The following is a 23,863-nucleotide window of genomic DNA, read 5'->3' on the forward strand; positions in this document are numbered from 1 at the left end:
AGCGCCGTGTGGGGGCTGGGAAATCAGCTGGGGGTTTAGGAGTGATTACAGAATAAGGGGACAGCGTTAATCCAGCCTGTGAACCTAGGGCCAGATCCTGCTGGCTTGAATGAGATGAGGCTTAGACTCCCAGGGACAGGATGGTAATAAAACAGGTGATTTCCCCCAGGGAGCACAAAGAGAAGAGGTTGCAGGGTGTGTTAGCTCATGTCAGGTCCCAGCTAGAGAAGCCATCAGCAGCGACACAGATTGGTTACTGGAGGAATCAATGCAGCCCCACTGGAGCTCTAAAGCCTTTAATTACCTACATGTCTATTGGGTGACAAATACAGCTAACCAGGGACCATCCAACTGATTTCTGCATCCGGCTGAGAACAGCTTTGTGATACTGAGACGCCAGCCAGAGGAGAAAGAGGGAAGGAACTGTGAGAGAATTTGAGGGCAAGCTTAGAGCTAGTATAAATGTAGAGGTTGAACTCAGTGAGGGAGGGATTAGTGGGAGGTCACAACAGGATAATGGGGAAAGCCCACAGCAGCTAGCAGAGGGATGGTCAGGGGAAAATATTAAGTCAGTGAAAAATACTAAACTATGTTCCATTTTTAAAAAAAAATCAGTATTTCCCCCAAAGCGACGTTCATCCCTCACTTCTGTGCCCAGTGGGCAACCGGATAGTGATTGCTCATCACGCACGGTTGGGACCGGCTTTTCAGAAGAGCTCCACTCCTGTTTAGAGTATGTCTACACTGGAGTTAAAAACCCATGGCTGGCTTGTGCCAGCTGACTCGGGCTCATTGGTCTCCGGCTGTGGGGCTGTTTCATTGCAGTGTAAATATTCAGGCTGGGCTCTAGGACCCTGTGAGGTGGGAGGGGCCCTGAGCTTGTGCTGCAGCCCAAGGCTAAATATCTGCAATAAAACAGCCCCTTAGCCCGAGTCAGCTGGCATGGGCCAGCCGCGGGTGTCTCATTGCCGTGTAGACTTATTTAGACACCAGGTTTTCAAAGCACTCACCCCCTGGTGTGTACCCCATGTGCTGAACTTTTTGGAAAACTCGGCCACTTAGTTGGTCCCTATAAGAGTATGTCTACACTGCAAGGGAGGGTGTCATTCCAGCAGGTGTAGGCATACAGTAATAGCGTAGCTGTAGCAGCCTGGGCCAGCAACCCAAGTACATACCCAGGTTCCCCAGCCGGCTTGTACATTGGTTGTTAGCCTGTTCCACCATCTCTACACTACTGTTGTTAGCCCTGCTAGCTAGATTAAAGCTAGCACCGGTAGGGATACCCACACTACACTCACCCCTTCACTTGCTAAAGGCAGCTGATCCCTTTAGAATATCTTACCCTGGAAATGTAACCCAGTGGTGAGCATGTGTTATGGGTGCCTCTCTATGCCTGGTCCACAGAGAAGATGAGTTGGGTGATTTAGCTTAAGCTGTAGTAGCTCCCGCTTTTAGTTCTGCGGGTCCCCAGTTCAATCCCTCAGTGAGTTGGCCAAGGTGGTGACCATCACAGGAAGGTTTTTGCAACTATATCAAGAGGAAAGGAAATATATGGAGATAAACCTATATCTCATAGAACTGGAAGGGACCCTGAAGGGTCATTTAGTCCAGCCCCCTGCCTTCACTAGCAGGACCAAGTACTGATTTTTGCTCCAGATCCCTAAGTGGCCCCCTCAAGGATTGAACTCACAACTCTGGGTTTAGCAGGCCAATGCTCAAACTACCGAGCTATCCCTCCCCAGTAATGCCAGGAGAGGGGCACTGCTCTGTAGATAAGGCATGACACCAGCATATGCGGTGGATACCTGGTAACACCAGATTAGCACCAGCGAGAGGAATGCTTGGCTCTAACATGAAGAGATGCTTGGGAGGTCTGCCGGGCTCACCCAGGTCACTCATTTGTCCCTGTGTCTGCAGGTGGGAGATCAGATCCTGGAGGTGAACGGCAGAAGCTTCCTCAGCATCCCCCACGACGAGGCGGTGAAGTTGCTGAAGTCGTCGCGACACCTCATCATGACTGTGAAGGACATCGGAAGGCTGCCACACGCCCGCACCACAGTGGATGAGACCCAATGGATAGCGAGCTCCCAGATCGGAGAGACCCCGGTGAACACAGCAGGGTTTGTATGCATTCAGTGCGGGATCTGTGGAACCTTGCTTTGTATGGCCTGCAAGCCAGCATCCCATGTACTCTGTACAGAGTTGCCTGGATGTCGTTTTGTGAGATTAATGGCCTGTACTCCATGACTTGGCCTGCTATGGTCCATGAACCTGTTATATGTACCTGTAATCTGGAACCCAGCAACCCGTGGCCTGAAACGTAGCACCCCCATCCTAGAACCTGGTAAATTATACCCTAGGGCCATATTCTGGAATCCAGAAGACTGTGCCCATAGCCTAGAACCCAGCAGTATGGGACAGTGCCATGGAGTCTAGAACATATCTCCCCCTGGTCTAGAAGCCATTAGTCAGAGACGTATGGCCTGCAATTTAATATTCTAGTGTTAACCTAGAACAACAGGGGAGGGGCAAACAGCCTTTTTAATAAGGTCCATGCCAATAAGTCCCACCCTGCCAATTCGGGCTGGTCTGAGCTGGCTCGGTGCTAAAGGTTGTTCTCTCTCCTCCCAGGGCAGCTGGTGATCACACAGCAGAGGCAACGGCAAAGGTAGGACTCCAGACATGGGGAGATGAAAGGGGACGCCTGCAGGGTCCCTGTGGGCTGGAATTCGGCTTTGGCCTGGGCAGGCTGGAGAGCCAGTTGTACCCCAGGAATGCGTGAAAGGCAGCACAGCTTCCACGGGGAGAGGAGCGCCGTCTTTGCATAGCTGCCTTGCTCTCTTTGGTCAGACAGTACATATCTCGCGCTCTGAGAGATCAGAATCCGAACCTGGGTCCTGATCCAAATTCTGATCGCTGTTACACCGGCGGCCGTGCGGTGTCCCTGCAGCCAAGCGAACGGAGCACCGGTGCAGGAGATCCAAATCCAGCGCCCTCTCGTTTAAGCCCGCTGAACCAAAGACCCAAACAATTCAAGGTGCTGGAAATGCAGCTCTGCGTGTTGTGGGTTGAGCATGTTCCCAGCTTGAAGACTCTAGCTCTGGGATAGCCCATCGCTCGGCCCCCTCGTTCCATTGCACCTCTTGCCATTCCCCTCCTTTCAATAGCCTCCTCTTCCTAATGCTCGCCAGCTGCTCATCTCTTGTTAAGCTAGGGCCAGCCTACTGGAGCAGCAGGGATCTGGGAGGGAAGCCACTGCTCTGTGGGGTGCAGCTGGCAGGTAATTGACGTCCAGTTGTCAGCGGTTTATCTTGTGGAAAAACATTTAAAAGCTTGTAAGTTGCTCTTAATTACCCTAGCAGTTCTCAGCTCCCTCCCCTATCCCCTCAGACATTCCCAGCTCTCTCCCTCCTCCCTCCATTTCTTTGACCTTCCTTCTCCCCTCCCCCCGGAGGATGAGTTTTGCAGGCTGCTGTGATTTATGATGCCCTGATTCTTCAATCCTTTGCCTGGGCACTGCAGTTTCTGCTCCATTTCCTATCACTGGGGAGGGGGGAAACGGTGGGATCAGCTGTGGGTTTTCATGGGGCACAGTGATTTTGATAGTGATAGATAAACAGTGACATTCAGTGGCATGAGATGGTGGTCTTGCAACAGGGCAGTGGCAGGATGCAATAGTGTGACAGTGCAAAGGATTCTGGGATTCAATAGTGTGACAGTCCAAAGGATTCTGGGGAAATGCTGCAGTGGCCAAGGATCGATTCTGGATCCCAACCTTCCGAGAGGTTTTGCAGGCCATGATAAAAAACAGGGTAGTAGGTACACAGATCTGTGTGTGCCACCTCCCAATGATCTTTGAGTTGGCAGTAGGGTCGGCTCTGAAGAGAACTTCTCATCAGGATCTGGTGCTGAAAGAAGATGCATCTTGCCTAGCATGCATATGGTGGCTGGCTTTTTAAATAGCTTTGACGGCCAACAGAAATAGCAGCAGTCATGCAAGCTAAGGTGTAATGATCATCAGATCACATGCTCCAGGCCATAAACTTATTGCTTAAGGGTCTTGGGGAGTAATTCTTCCCTTCCCTCATGTGCAGCCTGGCACAATTACCCGGGGCATTGTGTGCTGGGGCAGGAATTTCATCTTCCTCCAGCAGCATCAAGTATTGGTCACCTTGGAGGTAGGATATGGGAATGGATGGACCAACTGACTGATCCCAGATGGTAAATTCTATAGTTCCAAGGATGACAAAATAATGATACAGAGCACTTTTGTGGCACTTTGATGGAAAGTGATATAGATCTCAGAGTACTTTAATAACTCAGGCAGAGCGAGGTCCTACCGTCCCATGCAGTGCTTAGCTCTGTATCCTGTCCAGTGGCTCTGCTCTAAAACGGGAAGAGATGGCTTGGAAATAAGAAAGTTGCAGGAAAGAAGAAGGAACCTTAAGAGACAAACATGTTTTCACCCGCTCTGATAGACAACCCAGATGTTGCTCTTCAAGAGCACGCAGATGTTTCCTGATTCGTCAGTGCTTTCCAGCTGGCCTTGATGTCTGACCCTTCTCTAGGAGAGAGGGAAGAGGTTGATCCCCTTCCATCATGAGAACTGGCTGCTGCCTTCCTTTCCACCAGCCACCTTCTGTGGTCAGGGTCATAGAATCATAGAATCTCAGGGTTGGAAGAGACCTCAGGAGGTCATCTAGTCCCACCCCCTGCTCAAAGCAGGACCAATCCCAACTAAATCATCCCAGCCAGGGCTTTGTCAAGCTGGGCCTTAAAAACTTCTAAAGATGGAGATTCCACCACCTCCCTAGGTAACCCATTCCAGTGTTTCACCACCCTCCTCGTGAAATAGTTTTTCCTAATATCCAACCTAGACCTCCCCCATTAGACCCTCTTGCCCATACACCGGTGCAAGTGCTGCAGACACATGGGGAGTGACTGGTATTGGGACTCCAGTGAGGATGGGGATGCTCTGAGTTTCCATCTGGCAAGGCAATCCAGTTGATTGCCAGATGGGTTAAAAGGTGAGGAGGTGGGGAAGCCTGGCCAAAGCCCTGCTCCAGGGGAGGGCTCTGCTACTTTGGGGGTTGCCTATCTCTGGATCTCCCATGCCATTCATATGCATCAAAGAAGAGACATTCAAAGAGACAAAAGCTAGAAGGACGGAGCAAAACTCTTGCAAAGGCGAGGGGGAGCTTCACGTTCCACACTCTTCGGGTCTCCCTGGGGACGTGTCAGTTCAGGGGGGAGTCATAAAGGACCACAGCTGAACCCAAGAGTGAATTTGCCAGGCCCTGGATAGGGCTGGCAGCTGCAGATATCTCTGTATCGCATGGTTTTGTGAGCGAGACAACCCAGGCTGCTGGGCAATGGGATAACTCGCTGGCGGTGCTTTCGTCCATTGCGCTGTGGAAATTAGACTCTCAGGATGGACTAGCAAAGACAGAGGGGTTCTGCTCCCCCCCCTCCCATAACTCCAGTTCATTATACTGATAGTGCTCTTTCTTGGGGGTGGGGGAAGAGGATGATGGATGGGTTTGGATTTCTCTTGCCACGCTTACAGCGCCTGTGACCAACCGGGAATCAACAGGTGCATCCTCGCTACAAGGGAGTAGGCAGAGGGGACATCCTAGAGACTAATCTCAGCCATCTCCATCCCAGGCTGATCCTGAAGCATTATCACAACCCTTCCTCTGTCTCCAGCCATTCGGGGCTGGGACAGTGTGTACCACTGGTCTGGGTCCCAGTGGGGGCAGATGGGTGACCAAGTCTGCAAGCCTTGGAGCTCCAGAGGGCTGGTACACACTAGCACAGCCAGGCCAGGCCAGAGCTAGCAGCCACACCCCGTCACCTGCGTGCCCACCCCCAGCCATCCAGGGGCCCTTTCTCTGGGCATGGGGAAGGAGGTGGGAGTGGTGGCAGGGAGCTATGTGCCACCAGCTCTGTCTTTCCCCTTCAGCGGCTCTAACAATAGCCCTGTCCTTGGCTTATACTCGCTTGCTGGAAGCCTGTGGGCGCAAGTGAAGGTCAGCGACCTGCTGAGCTTATGGGGCTACTTGGCAACCATCAGACTCAGTCCAGGGCCCTGTCAAACCTGGCAGGCCCAAACTGCTCAAGGCTGTGGGTGGAAAGAGAGTCTCGTCTGTCATGAGGGTGTCTGACGTTGCAGGCCTGACACGCCGCGTGCGCCCATGTGCTGTGCTAGACTGCACTCTGAGGCTGTTCACGCAGCCGTGCAAGGAGACTGGAGGCAGAAGGGAGATCGGCAAAGCTCTGCCTGATGCAGGCGTGCTCCCTCCTGCATTTCGCTCTGGTTCTTTTATTGTCTCTGTCTCTCTGCCGGCTGCTGCTGTACTGATACAGTGCTCAGCCCTGGGCACGGGAGAGAACAGCCATAGGGAGCAGCCCTTGGACCCATCCCATGGCTTGATAACCCACCGCCCCCCCGTTCAGCTCGTCGGGAGTCCTCCTCCACCCCAGGCAAGATGAGATGGGACTCAGCTGTAATGACTATCAACGAAATTCTTTGTATCGAGGTTGTTGGCCCGGGAGAGACCCTGGGGTTCTCTGGCTCCTAGGCTGGTTCATCCAACCCGGTGCTGTCCCAGGTCACCAAAGCCCTGGAGCGCCCCAGGGGTGAGAGCAGTCCCATTCTGTCACCTGCCTGCCAGCTCCCCTTCGGGGTTGAGACGACAGGGCCGGGACTGCTGCTACACTATAATCCGTGCTCAGAGGAGGGGCCTGGGAACGGATTATCTTAACGTGCTGATGAGTTTGAAGGTCCGTTTTGCAGCAGTGGGTGTGAAGAATGGAACGCCGCCTCCCATGAATGATCATTGGGGGGGGGCTACATTTAAATGACTCTCACCCACCAAAGTCAGCCCGGCAAGTCCCTAGAGAGCGGAGATGCTCTTCAATCTGATTCTGCCCAAGACAGCTTTGCATTCAACTGGGGTGCAGAGCTGCAGTGGTAGTAGGTGAGTTCCCTCCTGCAAGTGAGTGGTGGGGTGCTGCTGGCCCTCCCAGGGCTGTTCCCTATGGCAGCTTTACTGAGCTGCACCCCAGAGGTGGAGCAAAATCGAAGCCGCATCCGCAGGAGAGTGATCCGGGAACCCAGAAGTGGCGCTGTGCCTGGGAGGAGAAGCTGGGGGGGGCGTAATTATGAACTCAGAGTGCAGGGAAAACAGCGGGGTCAGACTGTGATTAATGAGTTCTAATAGATCACACTGCCTTCTTAATGAGAATAATTACACACTGAGAAAAGGACAGAGCAGAACCAGTATTGGTGTCTTCCCAGCAGTGCCCTGTCACTGCCAGCTGCGAAGTCTGAAACATCCTGGGCACCAGCATAATCTTCTACCTGGCTATGCCTGTGCCGGACCAGCTGTTACGTTCGCACACCCAGGGCCTTTCCAACGCCCAGTAGTCTGAGCAGAGCCAGGCCTCTGAGACAGGGGAGCTCCCCACCCCAGCACCGCATGCCACAACGCAGCCAGGAATCCGGCGACGGGGATTTGCCGCTTTGCCGAGATTATCGGCATCTCTCTCTGTGTGCCGCGTCCTCCTTTGAAATGGAAAGGAGTTGGAAAGTTTCACAGGTGGCGTGCGCTGATAACCGCTGTACCCTCCTTATTTGGCAAAACACGTTTCACAGCCTGCGAGGTTTTCACTGCTTCCCCGGCTTGCCCGTGTCTCGTTCGCTTGGCTTTTGTTTCTTTACAACAATTTGCAGCCTTGATGTAGGAAGGCTGAACAACAGCCCCCTGGTCTGTTCAGGGAATGCGTCAGGTTAGAAATCGCTCCAAAAGCAACAGCCCTTTAACGCTCCCTGGCACTCAGCTGGGAGCTGCTGGCTGCCTTCTGTACTCAGCAGGCTCTTCAGTCTGGGTTCTGCTCTGAGCTTGCATCTGTGGGGGCGGGCGGGAGGGAACTGGGGTTGATCTTCCTTTGTCCCTTTACCTAGAAGGAAGCCTGGCACTCGCCCACCCAGGGAGCAATACAAGCTGGGGTTAACATGTTAAATCAGTAGCGATGGAAGGGATAACTTCCTGGCTAGCTGAAGGAGGCAGGGCAAACACTTTGTTTCTCCAGCTGCTGTGCAGTAATTTTTTAGCTCTATAGCTATAGGTTTAGATAGTCACACTTTAATCTTGGGGGGAGGGGGGTGACTACTTTCTTGGCAGGAACCTAGGGCTACTGCCATTTTGGTCCACATCACCCACTTGTTGGCAGAGGCAGTGTGGTCCAGTGGTTAGAGCAATGACCTGAGACTCCGGACTCCTGGGTTCTATTCCTGCTTGTGGGTGGGTCCAGGGTCAGATTAAGGGAGGAGGAGTGAGGACTCCTGAGTTCTGTTTGTACCTATCCACCTTTCTCTGTTCTCACATGTAGCGTGACAGTCATAGTGGCCTCTAAGCCCCACTGATTTTTGCACTGAATGACCTCTCCTCACTTCGCTGCAGTGACCTCTTCTGACCCACCAGGTCACACAGCTCACATGCAGTGGCGCTAGCAGCTCTCCCTTGATCTTAGCTGCTCACTTGTTCAATTCTCCTCTCCCGAGTCCTGTTCCTCAATGTCTTCCCTTGCTTCTTTCTTCCACATTCATCTCCTAGCAGAGTCCCTGCAGAAGGGCATGGCTCCAGAGGGCCAACAGGTGGTGTGTTTAGGCCAGGTCCTGGCAGGAGGGGTGTGGCTGACATCCCAGGGATGATCAGAGATGGTTGTGAGTGCGATGGAGCTGGTGTCGGGGAGTCACAGCTGAGGAGGGAGCAGTCCTGCTTCCCTGTGCCTCAGTTTGTCCATCTGAATACAGTTTGCTCACCTCCAGGGCGGGAGATCTTCAGCTGGGATGCACTGAAGATGCATCCTCAGCTGGGATGCATCCTACGCCACAGAGGTGTCCGTTGCTTTTAGAAACATAAGGTTAGCTCTACTGGATGGTAAAGATCTTTCCTTGCTGTATCCCCTGCCATCCAAATGGAGCCAAAGCACTTCCTACACTTTTCTATAAAGGAATCACTTAGCCCAGCACTGAAGGGCAGCCACCTCTGCCGTGAAACACGGCAGCTGCTTAACAGTGCCCAGCAACAGGGCAGGTACATCCTAACCAGTTCCAATGCCAGGAGGTCAGGTTGGCTGAATGACCCAGGTTGGAATCTGGCCAGGACGGCTGGCTGTGGACTGTGAATAGTGCCGGGAGGTCTTTCATGACTGCAAGCGGTCAAGATCTCAATCTTACCCCTCAAACTAGAGTGACACATCTCGGCACAGAGCCCTGGGCACCATGGAGGGGGTCTGGATCATTGCCAACTCTGAAGGAAAGCAGATTGCCAAATGCCTACAAAAATGAGAGACAAGGTGGGTGTAATAATATTTCTTATTGGACCAGCTTCTGTTGGTGAGAGACAAGCTTCCGAGCTTACACAGAGCACTAATGAGCAGCTCTTACCTGATAGCTATCCACACCACCACCCCTTTCCGAGCTATCCATCTGATTTCAGTCAAGAGACACCTTGCAATTACAGTCGATTGTTTAGTGAACAGTAGGGATTTCTGTAGCTTGCTGTTGAGACGAGCCACGTGCAGGACATCAATACGTTCTCTTTAAATATCAGGCTTTAGTCCCATGGAAGAATGTGAACTGGGACCAGAGGAAAAGGTTAATATTAAAACCCTGTGGCTTCCGCAGCCACTTCACCGTAAAGCTGATAATGAATCTCTTGTTTCAGGGCTAAGAATTAATCTGGGCTGGGTTGTGTTCCCGCGATGCTTTATAAAGAGGATGGCTCTGTTGGAAGCATGTAATGGGTGTGGAGCATCTCAGCTAGGAGCCTGCTCTCAGCTACGAAGATTGGATGGCTCAGGGGGATTGGTCGTAGGCTACAAAGCTCCCTCCCCTTTAAGAGGCCAGGTCAACTCCAGCCCAGTAATAACGAAGGCCAACATTTTTTATAAGCAGCCGCTGATGCTGGTTGCTGTCCCGTGTGGGTGCCCAGCCCTGAGCACGTGGGTGCTGTTTGCCAAGCAGGCTGAGTGCCCAGAGCTCCAATGAAAGCCCATGGGAACTGCAGATGCTCAGCGCCACTGGAGAGCCAGAGCTGGACACCCAAAAGGAGAGGCTGATTTTGAAAATGGGGGTGTTGTCAGACCTCACCTCCAGAGTGCCTCCCTGGGCCTGGGTGTGGTGTTGCAGGGCTTTTTTCAGTCTAGCACCCCCTGCAGTCCTTCCGATGCCACGACGGTCTGTCATTATACATGACCTATGGCCAGGGCACTGCTCAGTCTGTTCCCCTTCTGGGGTTAACAGAAAAGTGCCAGATAGGACCCCCAATGTAGTGGCTTTTGAGCCTGGGCCCCTCAACCTCCATCTGGGGCCCAGGATGTTTGGCCTCTTCTCTGTCTGATGCCCACACCTTCGCTCTTGGCCTGGGGAAGGGTAGGGGAACCCAGGCCCGCCCTCTGTTCTGGGTTCCAGCCCTGTTTAGACGGCCAAGGACTATTCCTTCAGTCCCCCTGCCATTCTCCCGGGGCTGCGCCTCCCTTTTGCCAAGCCTGTCAACATCTTTCCCCAGCTCTCTGGATTCTACCATCCCTGCCTGGAATCTAGGGCTTCTTTCCACTTCTTCTTTGGCAGCTGTGGAGGTGCCTCTTAGGAGCTGCTCCCAGCCCTTCTTGCAGCAGCTGGCCTGGGAAGAGTCTCTCTTCTGCCTCTTGCCTGGGACTGGTCAGTCCTACTGTCCTGGAGGCAGGAGCTCCCCCTCAGCCCTGTTTCTGGAGGTAGGGTTCTTTCCCAGGCCTCTCAGCTTTAGGTCCATCGGTTGTGCCCTGCTTCAGGCAGAGTTCCCTCCCCAGGCCTTCAGGAACTGGGATTGTGAATGAAGTGAACTGCAAGGCTTTTGCCAGCTCCCTTCAGCAGAACACCCTTCCCAATTAGCCTCCCACTCCTCCTCCCGCCAGCGCTTGCCCTTTGTGAGGAGCCGGCGGCCTCTTTGCTGCTCCCCTTCTCCCAGTTAGCTGGAGGAGAGGGGCCACTTGCCCTGCTTTCTCTGCAAGGTTTCAGGCCTTTAGAGGTACCGTGTCCAGATTCCTTCCCCAAGCACCATTCACTCCCAGGACCCTTAGGTCTAGATGTATCTCCTGGACCCTTGTGCACCCTTAATGCCAGCCGGTGGGGTGGGCTGACCACCAGGCGCTGCTGCGCTCAGTGGCGGACTCCCCCGTTACAGGAGGCCTTAGTCAATACCACCTGGTGGCCGGCGGGAAATGAGCTTGCGCTCTCCATTCAGCGTCCGCCTCACAAAAACCACCAGCGGGAGCCTGAGCCGGGCGGCCGAGAATCAAACAGACCAGAAGGCCTCACTCCCCTCTCAACCCAGACCTGGTCCCTCCCGGCCTGGGCTGAGGGGCGGCAACTCTGGGCTGGAGAGAAGATGGCTCTGCCGCTGTCCATATTGCACCTATTCTGAAGATAAGAGGCCTTCAGCCTATAGGCCGGCCGCCAATCAGGCACCTTTCCCCAGCTCTCAGTTCAGGTCAGCCTTGACAGAAGTGTTAGCTGGCCAGGAATGGCTGAGCAGGGGCCCTGGGTGGGAGGATGTAACCTTTAACGTGGCGCTACGGTTGACCTCTGTCTACTGTTGCTGCTGCATTTCTGAGGCCAGTTTCTCAGCCCCAGCCCCAGGATAAACCCTTTCCCATGTGTTCTCTTTCAGCCCGTGTTTTACAGGGGCCTGGCTGGCTCCCAGGTGACGCTGAGCAGCCTGGTGAACCAGACCCGCGTCATGCTAGAGGAGCAAGCTCGCCACCTTCTGAACGAACAGGAGCGGGCGACCATGGCCTACTACCTGGACGAATACAAGGAGACCAACATCTCCGTTGACTCCCTCGTGATGGCTCTCTTTGAGCTACTCAACACGCACGCCAAGGTAAGGCAGAGCTACCCCCAGCGCCAGGGAAGCGCAGCTCACCCACAGCAGAGCGAATGGAACCGCGCGTAGCGGCTGAAGTCAGCCCGGCTCCAGCGACACCACAGCTGGCGAGCCATTAGTAAACGGGGCGGTTTTGTAGGCCAACTAATTCCCCAAGCCAAAGTTGCAGCAGAAATACCGTATGATCCGCTGGGAGGGCACTGGACTGGGAGCCAGGAGACCGGGAGCCTGTTCCTAGCCTTGCCACTGACATGCTGCGTGACCTTGGGCAAGTCACTGCCCCTCTCTGGGCCTTTATTTCCCCTCCCACCCATTGTCTGTTTAAATTGTAAGCTTTTTGTCTCTCTGTGTCTGGGCAGCACCTAACACAATGGGACCCTGATCTGGAGCCTCTAGGTGCTGCCACAACACAACTAATGACTGATTATGGGTGCAGGGAGTGGCTGAAACAAGGGGCTGTGATGGCAGCCGGTTACAGCCTGAACCACCTCTCCAGAATGCCCTGGTGCACAAACTCTGTGCCAGGGTGTGAGGAGCTTAGAGTCGCTCCAGCCATACGGCTGGAGATAGCTGGGGTCCCCGTGACACACAGCGGCAGAGCCCCTGTGCGATCTGGCCAGGCACAGTTCTTTGTGCTCGCTCTCAGCTGGGAGGGAACCCTGGAGCCAACAGAGGGCAGGAGCCTGGACTCAGCCCCTCTAAGCCCAGGCAAGTCCAGCAAACATGCTGGAGCGTGTCTCTGGAGGAGGGCAATGGGGCATCCGTTCCCACAGCCACCAGGTGGACAATGAAATCACCCAGGGCTATATGCGGGGGCAGAGCAAAGGGGCGAGAAAGTGGGAGGGGCACATCCTGAAAGACACCGCTCCCTGGGAATGGGGTGGTCACTGACTGCCCTGACCCCCCCGTACTGCTCTTAACGAACTAGTGCCGGATGGATGTGGGCTGCTGCAGGCAATACAAAGCCTCCACCCCACTGGACTCAGGTAACAGGGCGGCCAGCCTTTGTCCCCCATTGTGATAGCAGAGTAGGAGGCGCCGCATACCCTTCCCACTCTCGCTGCGGTTAAACAATGGGCCGGTCTCGTTCTAAATCCGCGGAGCGCTGTGGTTAAGAAACGGGACAGAAGCTCACTCTGCTTTTGCCGATTGCATAATGAGACCAGGCTCCTGGCCACAAGGGGAGTAAAAGGAGTTCGCTGCCGGAGGAAGGAACAGTGAAAAGCAAATGGCTGTCCAATTTACTGGGGTTTCTCTGTGCGGCTGTGAAACGCGCCCGCTGTGCTGAGAGCGGAGAGCATTGTTCTGAAGGGGGCTGTGGGCTCAGCTGGGTTTGATACAGACGCGGTTAGTAAATGCAGCATTTGCACATGCACATCTGTGCATTTCTACGTGCACCATGGTCATCAGCTTGCATCATTGCTGGCTGGAGCACACATGGTCATTTTGGGAGCGTGCAAACCTGAAAATACTGTGGGGTCCGCTTAGGAGGCCTGGCTGCAAAGGTGGTGGCTGCTGTTAGGATTTCCAACACTTGGCCCTAAGGGGTTAAAAAAATGCATGGCCTCATGGTGCAGCGAACGGCCAGCTGTCCCATGCACTGTCTCCATGTTGGCCGTTCCCTCCCCCCCACATCCAGTTCTCGCTGCTATCTGAGGTGAGGGGCGTGATAGCCCCCCAGGACCTCGATCGCTTCAATAACCTGGTTCTGAAGCGGGAGATCGAGTCCATGAAGGCCCGGCAGCCCTCGGTGCCCAGTGCGGACTCCTACTCCATGACGTCCTACAGCGACACCGGCTCCTCCACTAGCAGCCACTTCACCTCCACCACGGTCAGCTCGGCTCGGGTAAGTGCGCTCAGCTTTCCTGCCATTCCCAGTCAGCCTCCCAAACCATCCTGCTTCTCCTTGAAACCCTACCCCTTCCCTCCCATCCTGTGAAGTCCTCCTGTAAAAACCCCATTCCCCCCCCCAACCCTCCACAAACCTGCTCCCCCTCAGCTCTCCAAAATGCTCTCCAAGCTCACCCGCTCTCTCCCGCCTTCCGCGCTCACACGGTGCAGGAGCTCCACTCTGGCAGCGGGTTGCAGGCATCATGGAGACATCACACGAGTCTCTATGCAGAGGTGGCGCTGAGGTGGTGCCTGCGGGGGAGGAGAATAGCATTGCCGGCTTAGCTCTAAAAGTGCTGCCCATTCACTGCCCCCACCGCTCTGAAGCTAAGATCAACATGATCAAACCGAACATGCTTCAGGGCACAAGCAGATTGCCACAGGCATCCAGGAAGAATCGGCCTTCCAACCCCCTGGCCCATCCCCTCCTCCATCTCCACAGCATGGCAGAATCAGCCGAGTGAATTGTTTGAGAGAAGAGGAAATCTCTCCCTCTGAAGCAAGAGATACTGTGCCACTGTCGATGGCAAGGTTCTAGCTTTGATTGGCCAGTGATTGGCTCTCGTTGGGCAAACCCTGTAACCCTGAACAACAGAGGCATAGCTATAATCCTAGAGAATATATGGTTTGCTTCAAAAGGCTCCATGACAGCACTTCTACCCCCGATGCCATATGCATGGCTTCAGTAACAGGTGGGGGCTGAAGCATCAGACTCGTGCCCCGAGATCTCCCCTGACCTGGGTATAAGTGGTATTGGTGGACCCCATCCAGGGCAAACGGAGAGACCCTTGAAGCACATGGAAAATGCACATGGACACCCCATAAGCAATTCAGCAGTCACATAGAATCATCATAGAATGTCAGGGTTGGAAGGGACCTCAGGAGGTCATCTAGTTCAACCCCCTGCTCAAAGCAGGACCAATCCCCAAGCAGATTTTTGCCCCAGATCCCTAAATGGCCCCCTCAAGGATTGAACTCACAACCCTGAGTTTAGCAGGCCAATGCTCAAACCACTGAGCTATTCCACCCCCTGAGCTCTGGTGGGAATGGGGGCAGGAGGGGGCAGAGCTCTGCTGTGCTGGAGACCAGTGCATTGAATCACCCTCTGGACTCCACTCTCCTGCCACTATGGGCCAAAGGGAACCGAACAAGCGGGAGGATGAGGCACCTGCTTTCCTCTAGGGAGGGTCTGGTTGTAAGTCCTTAGGGCCCTCGGGGTGGTGTCCAGGATCTGTAAGGAGATGTCAGCTGTAGGTCATGCGGGACCTTGGAGATGACACACCCGGTCTTTGGGAAAGGGCCGTTTTCAGGGTCCCGGGGACCGCAGAGGTGATGCACCTGGTGGAGTGCTCCTTAAAGGTCCTGGGAGAGCTTGGAGATAAGGCCCTTTGTCTTGGAGAGAGCAGGGCTGAGCTGTTCCACTTCATCAGGTCCCTAAGGACACCCACCCCCCCTCTCACTCACTTGCTGAAGTCAGTGGGGAGTGCCAGCAGAGACTGACCAACACTGAGCCCGCTTGAAAATCCCGCCCTATATCACCGCCCTCCCTTTCTCATTGACCAGGTCTGGGCTCCAACTGCCTTTCTAGCTGTCCCTTTAAACAAGTCCCCCTCTTCCCCGTGCCCCCATAAACACACATGCTCCCTATTACCCCCTTCCCCGTCTCAGCAGGGATGGTGGAAATCGCGCCATCTGCATTCCCTGCCAGTCCTCTTCCTCCCGGCGCGGAAGTGACTCCTTTGCAATGTCTCGGGGCCGTCGCCGCGTGCACTGTCTAATTAAGTTATCATAATCACCTCTAAGCATGCACCGGCGCGGCCACAAAATTAATTTCCCGGCCGTAAATTGCCTTTCATCATAAACGCATTAGCTGCCTTGGAAATTAAAACCTCCCTGAAAGGACCAGACGACCGTGGCTGCTGCCAGATAAGCGCAGCGAGGGGGGCAGTAGGAAAACAGGCCAAGCTCTGTTCTAATGGGAGACCCTACAGCCAACAGGGGAGAAGCAGAGGGGCCTTTCTTGGGGATGAGGCAGCCCGGTCTGAGCTCCGAGCGTAAGTTTCATGGCACTGGGCGTGGTTTTTTCAGCCTTTAATGGGAGTCCCATAGTTAATACCTCCTGCACCACCTGGAGTGGATTAAAGCAACACGCTGGATCAAGCCAAACAAGGAAACTCCAGAGTCACTCTGGGGCATAGGGGTAGGGTGACCAGAGAGCAAGTGTGAAAAATCGGGACAGGGAGTGGGGGGTAATAGGCACCTATATAAGACAAAGACCCAAATATCGAGACTGTCCCTATAAAATCGGGACATCTGGTCACCCTACATAGGGGGTTGCCATCAAAATATCTCCAGAGATAGGAGGGCAGGAGAGGGTGCTGGCAAATAACAATCCTCGACAAGGAGTGGTGTTAGCTCTTTGAAGTCAAATGGCTACCAGGGGGATAGGGAAGGCTGGGAAAATATTGGGTGACCCCTTCACATCCCAAAGGGGCAGATCGATGCATTCCTGCCTTCATCCACCACTCTCTGGCTGTCCTCTGCAGCAACCAACTGATCCCTGCTTCTGGGTACACGGGCTAGAGCTTCAGAATGCGGGAGCCAGGGTGAGCAACCCCCTTGCAAATTACACCCTGTTTGGAGCACATGGAGCCAGACCCCATAGGAATCAGTGGGATTGCCTGGGGTGTAAATCAGCCCCGGGTTTGCCCCAGGGTCCGTAGGGAAGCTAGGGCATGCAAAACGACCACTCCTCAGACAATCCTTGCTCTTCCTTTCCACCCGTGAGACTTGCAGCCTCAGACTAGTGTACCCACAGCAACCAGTGTGGCCAGATCAGCCAGCTCCTGTTCCTTCCCCGCCCCTAAATCCCTGATCCTTTGCTTTAACTCTGCCCAGTAATGCCGAAGGAGGAGATGACAGAGGGTGAACTCAAGGGGGCCTGTTATTTCTGTGCAAACCAAGAAAGAGCCCACGCAGTCCACCGATGCTAGTTATTTGGCCCCATCTCCCTGCGCTTCTCTCTGAACGGAGCGGTTGCTGCCTTTATTTGAATGCATCGGAGAGAACCCAATTAATGTGCCATGGGATGGCGAGCTTGGGGGTGGGGGGAGAGGGAGTTGTGCAGTGTTTTGTTTGTTTGTTCTGCTTCCTCCCTAACATTTTGTTTTTCCCTTTTATGTCTGTTTGAATCTGTTCCCCCAGGAGCGGCTCTTGTGGCTAATAGACCTGATGGAGGTAGGGTCCTTTCAATGGGGTGGGGAGTTGCGTGCTGTGGTTTCCATAGTGAAAGGGATGGGGGGGGGCATAATCCAATTGTTTGCTGCCAGAGGCTGATGCCTCTCGGTGCTCTGTGTGAACAGCGGCAGCCCCGTTCGGTGTTTGCTTTCACTTCCTTTGCCTCTGCCGACACTCAGCTTTTCCTTAGCATCTCCCTCTCTGCCACTAGTGCCGGGGCAGCTCTGCCGGGGCAGCGATGTTTGGAGCTCCAGTGTAGACAAGGCACTGACGTTTTTACCGCCATGCCCTGTGACCCGATTCGGACCACGTCAAAATGTGGGCGCGCTGTCTACACAAAAGCTCCCCGTGCACTTGATGGCGCAACAGTAGGAGATTGGAAGGGCAAGCGCAGCGCCAGTCTCCTGGTCTGATCTGATCTATCCCCGATTGTCCTTTCTACCTACTGTCTCATTCCAGCTTGTCTCATGATACCTTTGTACCTGCTCCTTCCATCATGGCACCACATCTGTCGGCTGCTCTGTGTAATCAGCCAGCCTATGCCCTGGCTGGGGGGGTCACATTGGCCATCTAAGGCAGGTGAGAATAGGCAGAGGATGACTTTCTCCTGAAGGTCTTAGGTCCACATTGTCTTGGGTTCAAGTGCCATAAAGAGCAATGCATAATAGCATGGGTTCTTAACCTAGGGGGCACGACCACTCTCCTTTTTCGGTATGGCTAGATGGGCGGGGGTCTCAAAATGTTTTGGGGCGGGGCTCCTGAAACTGTGTTCTGTTGTACCATGGGCTCTAGGACAGAACTGGGGGAGAAGCCCGGCACTCTCATGTACTGCAATTCTAATCCATCCGCAGAACATCTGCCAGACACACAGAGCCCCAAAAGGCTGCAACCAGGGCTGAATCAGACACGACAGCAGGCTGAATGACGGGGTGCAGGTGTGTAAAAACACTGGTCTAAACTCATCCCCAGTGCAGCTCTCCTGACCTGCACGGGAATCACACAGGGGCTGAGTCAGACCCCACTGTACAGTGAATGATTGAAAGTTCTCCTTTGTGAGGCTGAGCGCATCCAGTAATGGATCTTTAAAAGCCCCTTCTATCCGGCAGGGAGGGATCTCAAGGCTATTGGATGGAATTCACCCTGCAGGGCAGGTGGAATCTTAAAGCACCTGGACTGTAGCTGGTGTAGTAATTGGTTTCAGTGGAACCGTGCCTGCATTTGGATGGCTTGAAATTGGTCCAGGCGGAGATAAATTCAGACCTGTCTGATTAAATGAGCTTCGAGTGAGTAGTGGGCTAATAAGAACCACCTCACTGGACGGCTTCAAGCTGCTTTACTAACCCCTGAATTCGCTCGCCATGAACTCTGGTCGGTGTCTCCATTGGTGCAGATGGGCGTAGTGACCCTTGCCCTGGATGTGAGCTGGGGGGCATCTCTAGGGAAAGAGGAGCAACTTCATAAATGCCTCGTGCTGTGCACTTCCCCTCCCCATCTAATGACCCCTGCTCTCTGGGAAGTCACTTAGATGGTCAGAGTGCTCCCATGACGAGGGGATAGCGCAGTGTTTGGTGAAAGGTGCTGTTCAGTCTGAGAAGTTAGCACCATGAAGGTTAGATGGAGTGGTTTGGGTTCTGTTAGCCAATGTATATATGTTAGGTGTAGTATACAGCACGTTAATAGGCAGTATGCACATGGTATTTATATAATATATTTTATATATATATGGGTGTTGGGAAGTTATGTTAATTGAATGTATTATGCGCTTCCCACAATTCTCTTCACCCATGTCAGATATCCCACAACACTTTGCAAAGCTTGAAGGCAGCTTTGGAATTAAAAAATAGGAAACTTGTCAAGGCAAAGATGCATGAACACTTCGTACCAAGTACAGCCGGAGCGTACTTTTGTTATGGCTCATCAACGCTTGGAATGTAGCAGTCAAAATGAGATCTGGAAAATATATGGAGGTACCAAGGACAAGCTGGCACAAACTAGTGGGACAAACTTACATTTGAAGTGATGTGTAAAGAGTTTTGTAACTTGTAACATCACACTATCAGTTCTACTAGCTGAAATGTCTAGCTTTGGCGCACACCTTCGGTGGGAAGTGAACTTGCTCCAAGATAAGAATTTGCTTCCTGGAAGGAAGGCATGTATATCTCCTTTTTGTATTTGTCTTTAGACAATACATTTGGCTACGTTTGGTTATTTGGTCTCTTGGACATTTTTACGAATGAACCACAAGGGTAGTTAGATGATTGGCTACCCCTTTTAATCCCCTTCTCCGTGGGGTCCCTGAGAGATTCTGAGCTGAAGGGGGCACAGTGTTAGTACCACGGCCTCCCATATTCCACATACCTTGAGTCCCAAGTGAGGGTCTGGTTGCTATTGTAGTGAATTAAGGAGCAGTCCAACGGATCCTGTGTGTCAAAGCGGACCTGGTGACACCAGCCTTCCTCGCCCCTGGGAAGGGGATGATACCACGCCACGCTTAGCCTCATTCAGGGCGGCAGCACCCAGAGCCTGGCACTCTGGAGATCTAGGCCTTGTTCCTGTCTCTATCACTGTTTTGCTGTGTGACCTTTGCTAGGGAATACACACATCCATGAGGCAGACAATGGTGGTCTTGACTGCTTGCAGTCATTAACTCTCCCCCGGGTGCTTGTAAGACCAGGGACAGGTCCTGGCCAAAGTCTAACTTGGAATCCCCCATTCACTGTTTTAATGGGATCTCTGTTATCTCCTGTGCTAAAATGACATTGATGTGTAGTTTAGCTCAGAGGTGTTAAACTACTGTCAAGCTACACACCAGAAATGGTCGCCTTTCAGCAGAGGGTGAAGTGATCCCTGTTGTATAGCAATATATGTCAGTAAAGTGCAGTGGGACTTGAGAATATAAAATACATCTCCATATAAATAGTTATTTTATTATTACCCTGTGTCCGTGCCTGTGTTGTTAGTACTGCTGGTTGGAAAAACTTTGACAAACTTTGTTTTGTCAAAACTGAAATGTTCTGTGGACACAGTCTGATTTGACGAAGTTCCAACAGAAACCAGGTTTCCACTGGTTTCCTGCCATCTTGCCTACCCACCTCCCCGACAGTCCGCCTGTGGGCTGCCAGGGAACTGAGAGCCTGGTATCCCCGGAGTGGGTGAGTCAGTGGCAGCCCACCGGGCACACTGCCCCAACGCCGAGACTTTATGCCCTTTCATGGCGAATTTTGAATTTTATTCTAAATCTGAATCAAACCAGATTTCAAATACCAAAATCCTCCTTGAAACAGAAGGACCTTTCTCTGCCCGGCTCCTGTCGTTAGCAATAACTGGAAAAAAGGAGGTGCTCATTTTTAACAGTGAGTTTAATTAACCATTGCAACCGATGGCCAAGGAATGTGGTAGATTCTCCATCACTTGGAGTTTTTACAGCAAGACGGGGTATATTTCTGAAAGATTACACCCTAGCTCCGCTGCAGGTTGGGCTCAGTATAGAAATCAGTGGGTGAAACGCTGTGGCCTGTACTCTGCAGGGGTCAGCCTGGAGGATCACCAAGGCCCCTTCTGCCCTTAGGATCCATGAATAACATACATTAGAGGGAGGAGAAATTGACTGTTGATAGGAGCAGAGCTGTTTCTAAACGCTTGTTTTTCGAAGCTGTGGCATGAGGCTTCAGTGGCCTTTTTAAAGCGAGAGCCAATAAAACATGATCTTAAAATAGAGTGAGCGCCTAAAGGCACATTTTTGCTTAAAAGCCATTCCCTTTTACAGCCAGAAGCAATTTCTATTTTGCCCAGAAATATTAGGCGTAAGGGAAATCCAGTCCTCTTTTAGGGCAGCTCAGCAAAAAATGGAACGATATTTATATCTCCACGCAGACGGACCGAAAACAGCCGGGGTCAGCAGCATTGTTGGCAAGGCCTGAGCAAAGAGAGGGCCGGCAGGCTGCCTTGGCATGGCCGGAGACAGGCAGCCCGCCAGCCCTTTCCCTGAAAGGCCCGTTGCCGCAGCAGAACATTTTGGAGGCGTCTCCAGCTGAGATCCAGAACAGGAACAGCCCCATCGAAATGGAGTTGGGGTGGAATGGGTGTAAAACCACAGGAGTCCTGTAGTCTCTGTCAGAGTAAACTGGCGGGATGTATCCTCATGGGTAGGGCCCTACCAAATTCACGGTCATGAAAAACACGTCACAGACCGTGAAATCTGGTCTTTTGTGTCATTTTACCCTGTACTATACAGATTCCACAGGGGAGACCAGCGTTTCTCAAACTGGGGATACCGACTCAAAAGGGAGTTGCAGGGGGGGGGGTGTCGCAAGGTGATTGTAGGGGGGTGGCGGTATTGCCACCCTTACTTCTGCGGTGCCGTCAGCACTGCGGTGCCATCAGAGCGGCAGCTGTTAGCCAGGTGCCCAGCTCGGAAGGCAGCACCGCACCAACGGCAGCACAGAAGTAAGGGTGACAATACCATACCATGCCACCCTTATTTCCGCGCTGCTGCCTTCCGAGCTGGGCAGCCAGAGAGTGGTGACTGCTGGCTGAGGGCCCAGGGCTGAAGGCAGCAGTGCAGAAGTAAGGGTGGCAATACCACACCATGCCCTCCTTTCTTCTGCACTGCTGCTGGCGGTGGCGCTGCCTTCAGAGGTGGGCTCCCGGCCAGCAGCCACTGCTTTTCAGCAGCCCAGCTCTGAAGGCAGCACCGCCATCCTTACTTCAGGGCGGCTGCTTGTGGCAATACCACAACCCCCCCTACAGTAACCATGCAACTCCTCCCCAGCCCTCTTTTGGGTCAGGACCCCTACAGTTACAACTCCGTGAAATTTCAGATTTAAATAGCTGAAATCTGGTTAGATTGTCAGGCTCAATGGGTAGTGATCAATGGCTCCATGTCTAGTTGGCAGCCGGTATCAAGCGGAGTGCCCCAAGGGTCGGTCCTGGGGCCGGTTTTGTTCAACATCTTCATTAATGATCTGGAGGATGGCGTGGACTGCACCCTCAGCAAGTTTGCAGATGACACTAAACCGGGAGGAGTGGTAGATACGCTGGAGGGTAGGGATAGGATACAGAGGGACCTAGACAAATTAGAGGATTGGGTCAAAAGAAACCTGATGAGGTTCAACAAGGACAAGTGCAGAGTCCTGCACTTAGGACGGAAGAATCCCATGCACTGCTACAGACTAGGGACCGAGTGGCTAGGCAGCAGTTCTGAAGAAAAGGACCTAGGGGTTACAGTGAACGAGAAGCTGGATAGGAGTCAACAGTGTGTCCTTGTTGCCAAGAAGGCTAATGGCATTTTGGGCTGTATAAGTAGGGGCATTGCCAGCAGATTGAAGGATGTGATCATTCCCCTCTATTTGGCATTGGTGAGGCCTCATCTGGAGTATTGTGTCCAGTTTGGGCCCCACACTACAAGAAGGATGTGGAAAAATTGGAAAGAGTCCAGCGGAGGGCAACAAAAATGATGAGGGGGCTGGAGAACATGATTTATGAGGAGAGGCTGAGGGAACTGGAATTGTTTAGCCTGCAGAAGAGAAGAATGAGGGGGGATTTGATAGCTGCTTTCAACTACCTGAAAGGGGGTTCCAAAGAGGATGGATCTAGACTGTTCTCAGTGGTAGCAGATGACAGAACAAGGAGCAATGGTCTCAAGTTGCAGTGGGGGAGGTTTAGGTTGGATATTAGGAAAAACTTTTTCACTAGGAGGGTGGTGAAGCACTGGAATGGATTACCTAGGGAGGTGGTGGAATCTCCATCCTTAGAGGTTTTTAAGGCCCAGGCTTGACAAAGCCCTGGCTGGGATGATTTAGTTGGGAATTGGTCTTGCTTTGAGCAGGGGGTTGGACTAGATGACTCCTGAGGTCCCTTCCAACCCTGAGATTCTATGATTCTAAATCATGAAATGTACAATTTTTAAAATCCTATGGCCGTGACATTGACCAAAATGGACCATTAATTTGGTAGGACCCTGCTTATGGGTTAGCATAAAGATCTGCTGCAGTGTGACCCTTGAGAAATCCTCCCGTTAGGGTGACCAGATGTCCCAATTTTATAGGGACAGTCCCGATATTTGGGGCTTTTTCTTGTATAGGCTCCTATTACCCCCCCACCTCCTGTCCCGATTTTTCACACTTGCTGTCTGGTCACCCTACCTCCCGTCCTGCAGGAAGGGAAGGAACTCAGAGCTGTTCACCCTGCAGGGGAAGAGGACGCAGTCACCAGAAAGCCCAGGTCCTGCTGATAATCCAGACTGAGCGAGCTGCACCTGGGCCTAGGCCTGGTTGTTACTGGCAGAGTTTCTCCAGGGGTTCCCTGATCAGTGTGGGCAGCGTTTTTTGTTTATTTCCCCTGAGAACCAGGCTAGCCAAATTGTGCTACAGAGACAGCCCCTCCCTCCCTCCCTCCCTTCCACCCACCCACCCACCCAATCTCCTCACCAAGCACGTTAGCTCTGAGGCAGATAGCCTGGCTGGAGTAGAACTGCATCCGGATCAGGCAGGGAAAGCAGCAGCCATGCGGCATACAGGAGAGCTTTGCAATGTGCTTCCATCAGACCAGAGTGCAAACTCCCCTACCTGTGTCGTGCTGAAACTGAGACTTAGGGTGACCAGATGTCCCGATTGTATAGGGACAGTCCCGATATTTGGGGCTTTTTCCTATATAGGCTCCTATTACCCCCCCCCCCACCCCCGTCCTGATTTTTCACACTTGCTATCTGAGACTGCACATTGGACCAGGTTCCTGGTGATGGCCATGGTGTAAGAACCAGAATAGACTCCTGGGAGTGGGAGCTGTCAGGCCGTCCGTATCCA

The 23,863-nt window shown here is 53.0% G+C and overlaps 1 protein-coding gene across 1 annotated transcript in view; it reads left to right on the plus strand.

Annotated features, from left to right (window-relative positions):
* The window catches only part of WHRN (whirlin), a 107,281-nt gene that overhangs the window by 67,395 nt on the left and 16,023 nt on the right, over window positions 1-23,863 (plus strand). The window contains exons 5-8 of the mRNA XM_065418909.1: window positions 1,918-2,120; window positions 2,632-2,668; window positions 11,718-11,930; window positions 13,573-13,779. Of these exons, the coding sequence (XP_065274981.1) occupies window positions 1,918-2,120; window positions 2,632-2,668; window positions 11,718-11,930; window positions 13,573-13,779 (660 nt within the window). The remainder of the gene's footprint in view (window positions 1-1,917; window positions 2,121-2,631; window positions 2,669-11,717; window positions 11,931-13,572; window positions 13,780-23,863) is intronic.

Source organism: Emys orbicularis, chromosome 18 (genome assembly GCF_028017835.1).
Source record: "Emys orbicularis isolate rEmyOrb1 chromosome 18, rEmyOrb1.hap1, whole genome shotgun sequence".
Taxonomy (NCBI): domain Eukaryota; kingdom Metazoa; phylum Chordata; order Testudines; family Emydidae; genus Emys; species Emys orbicularis.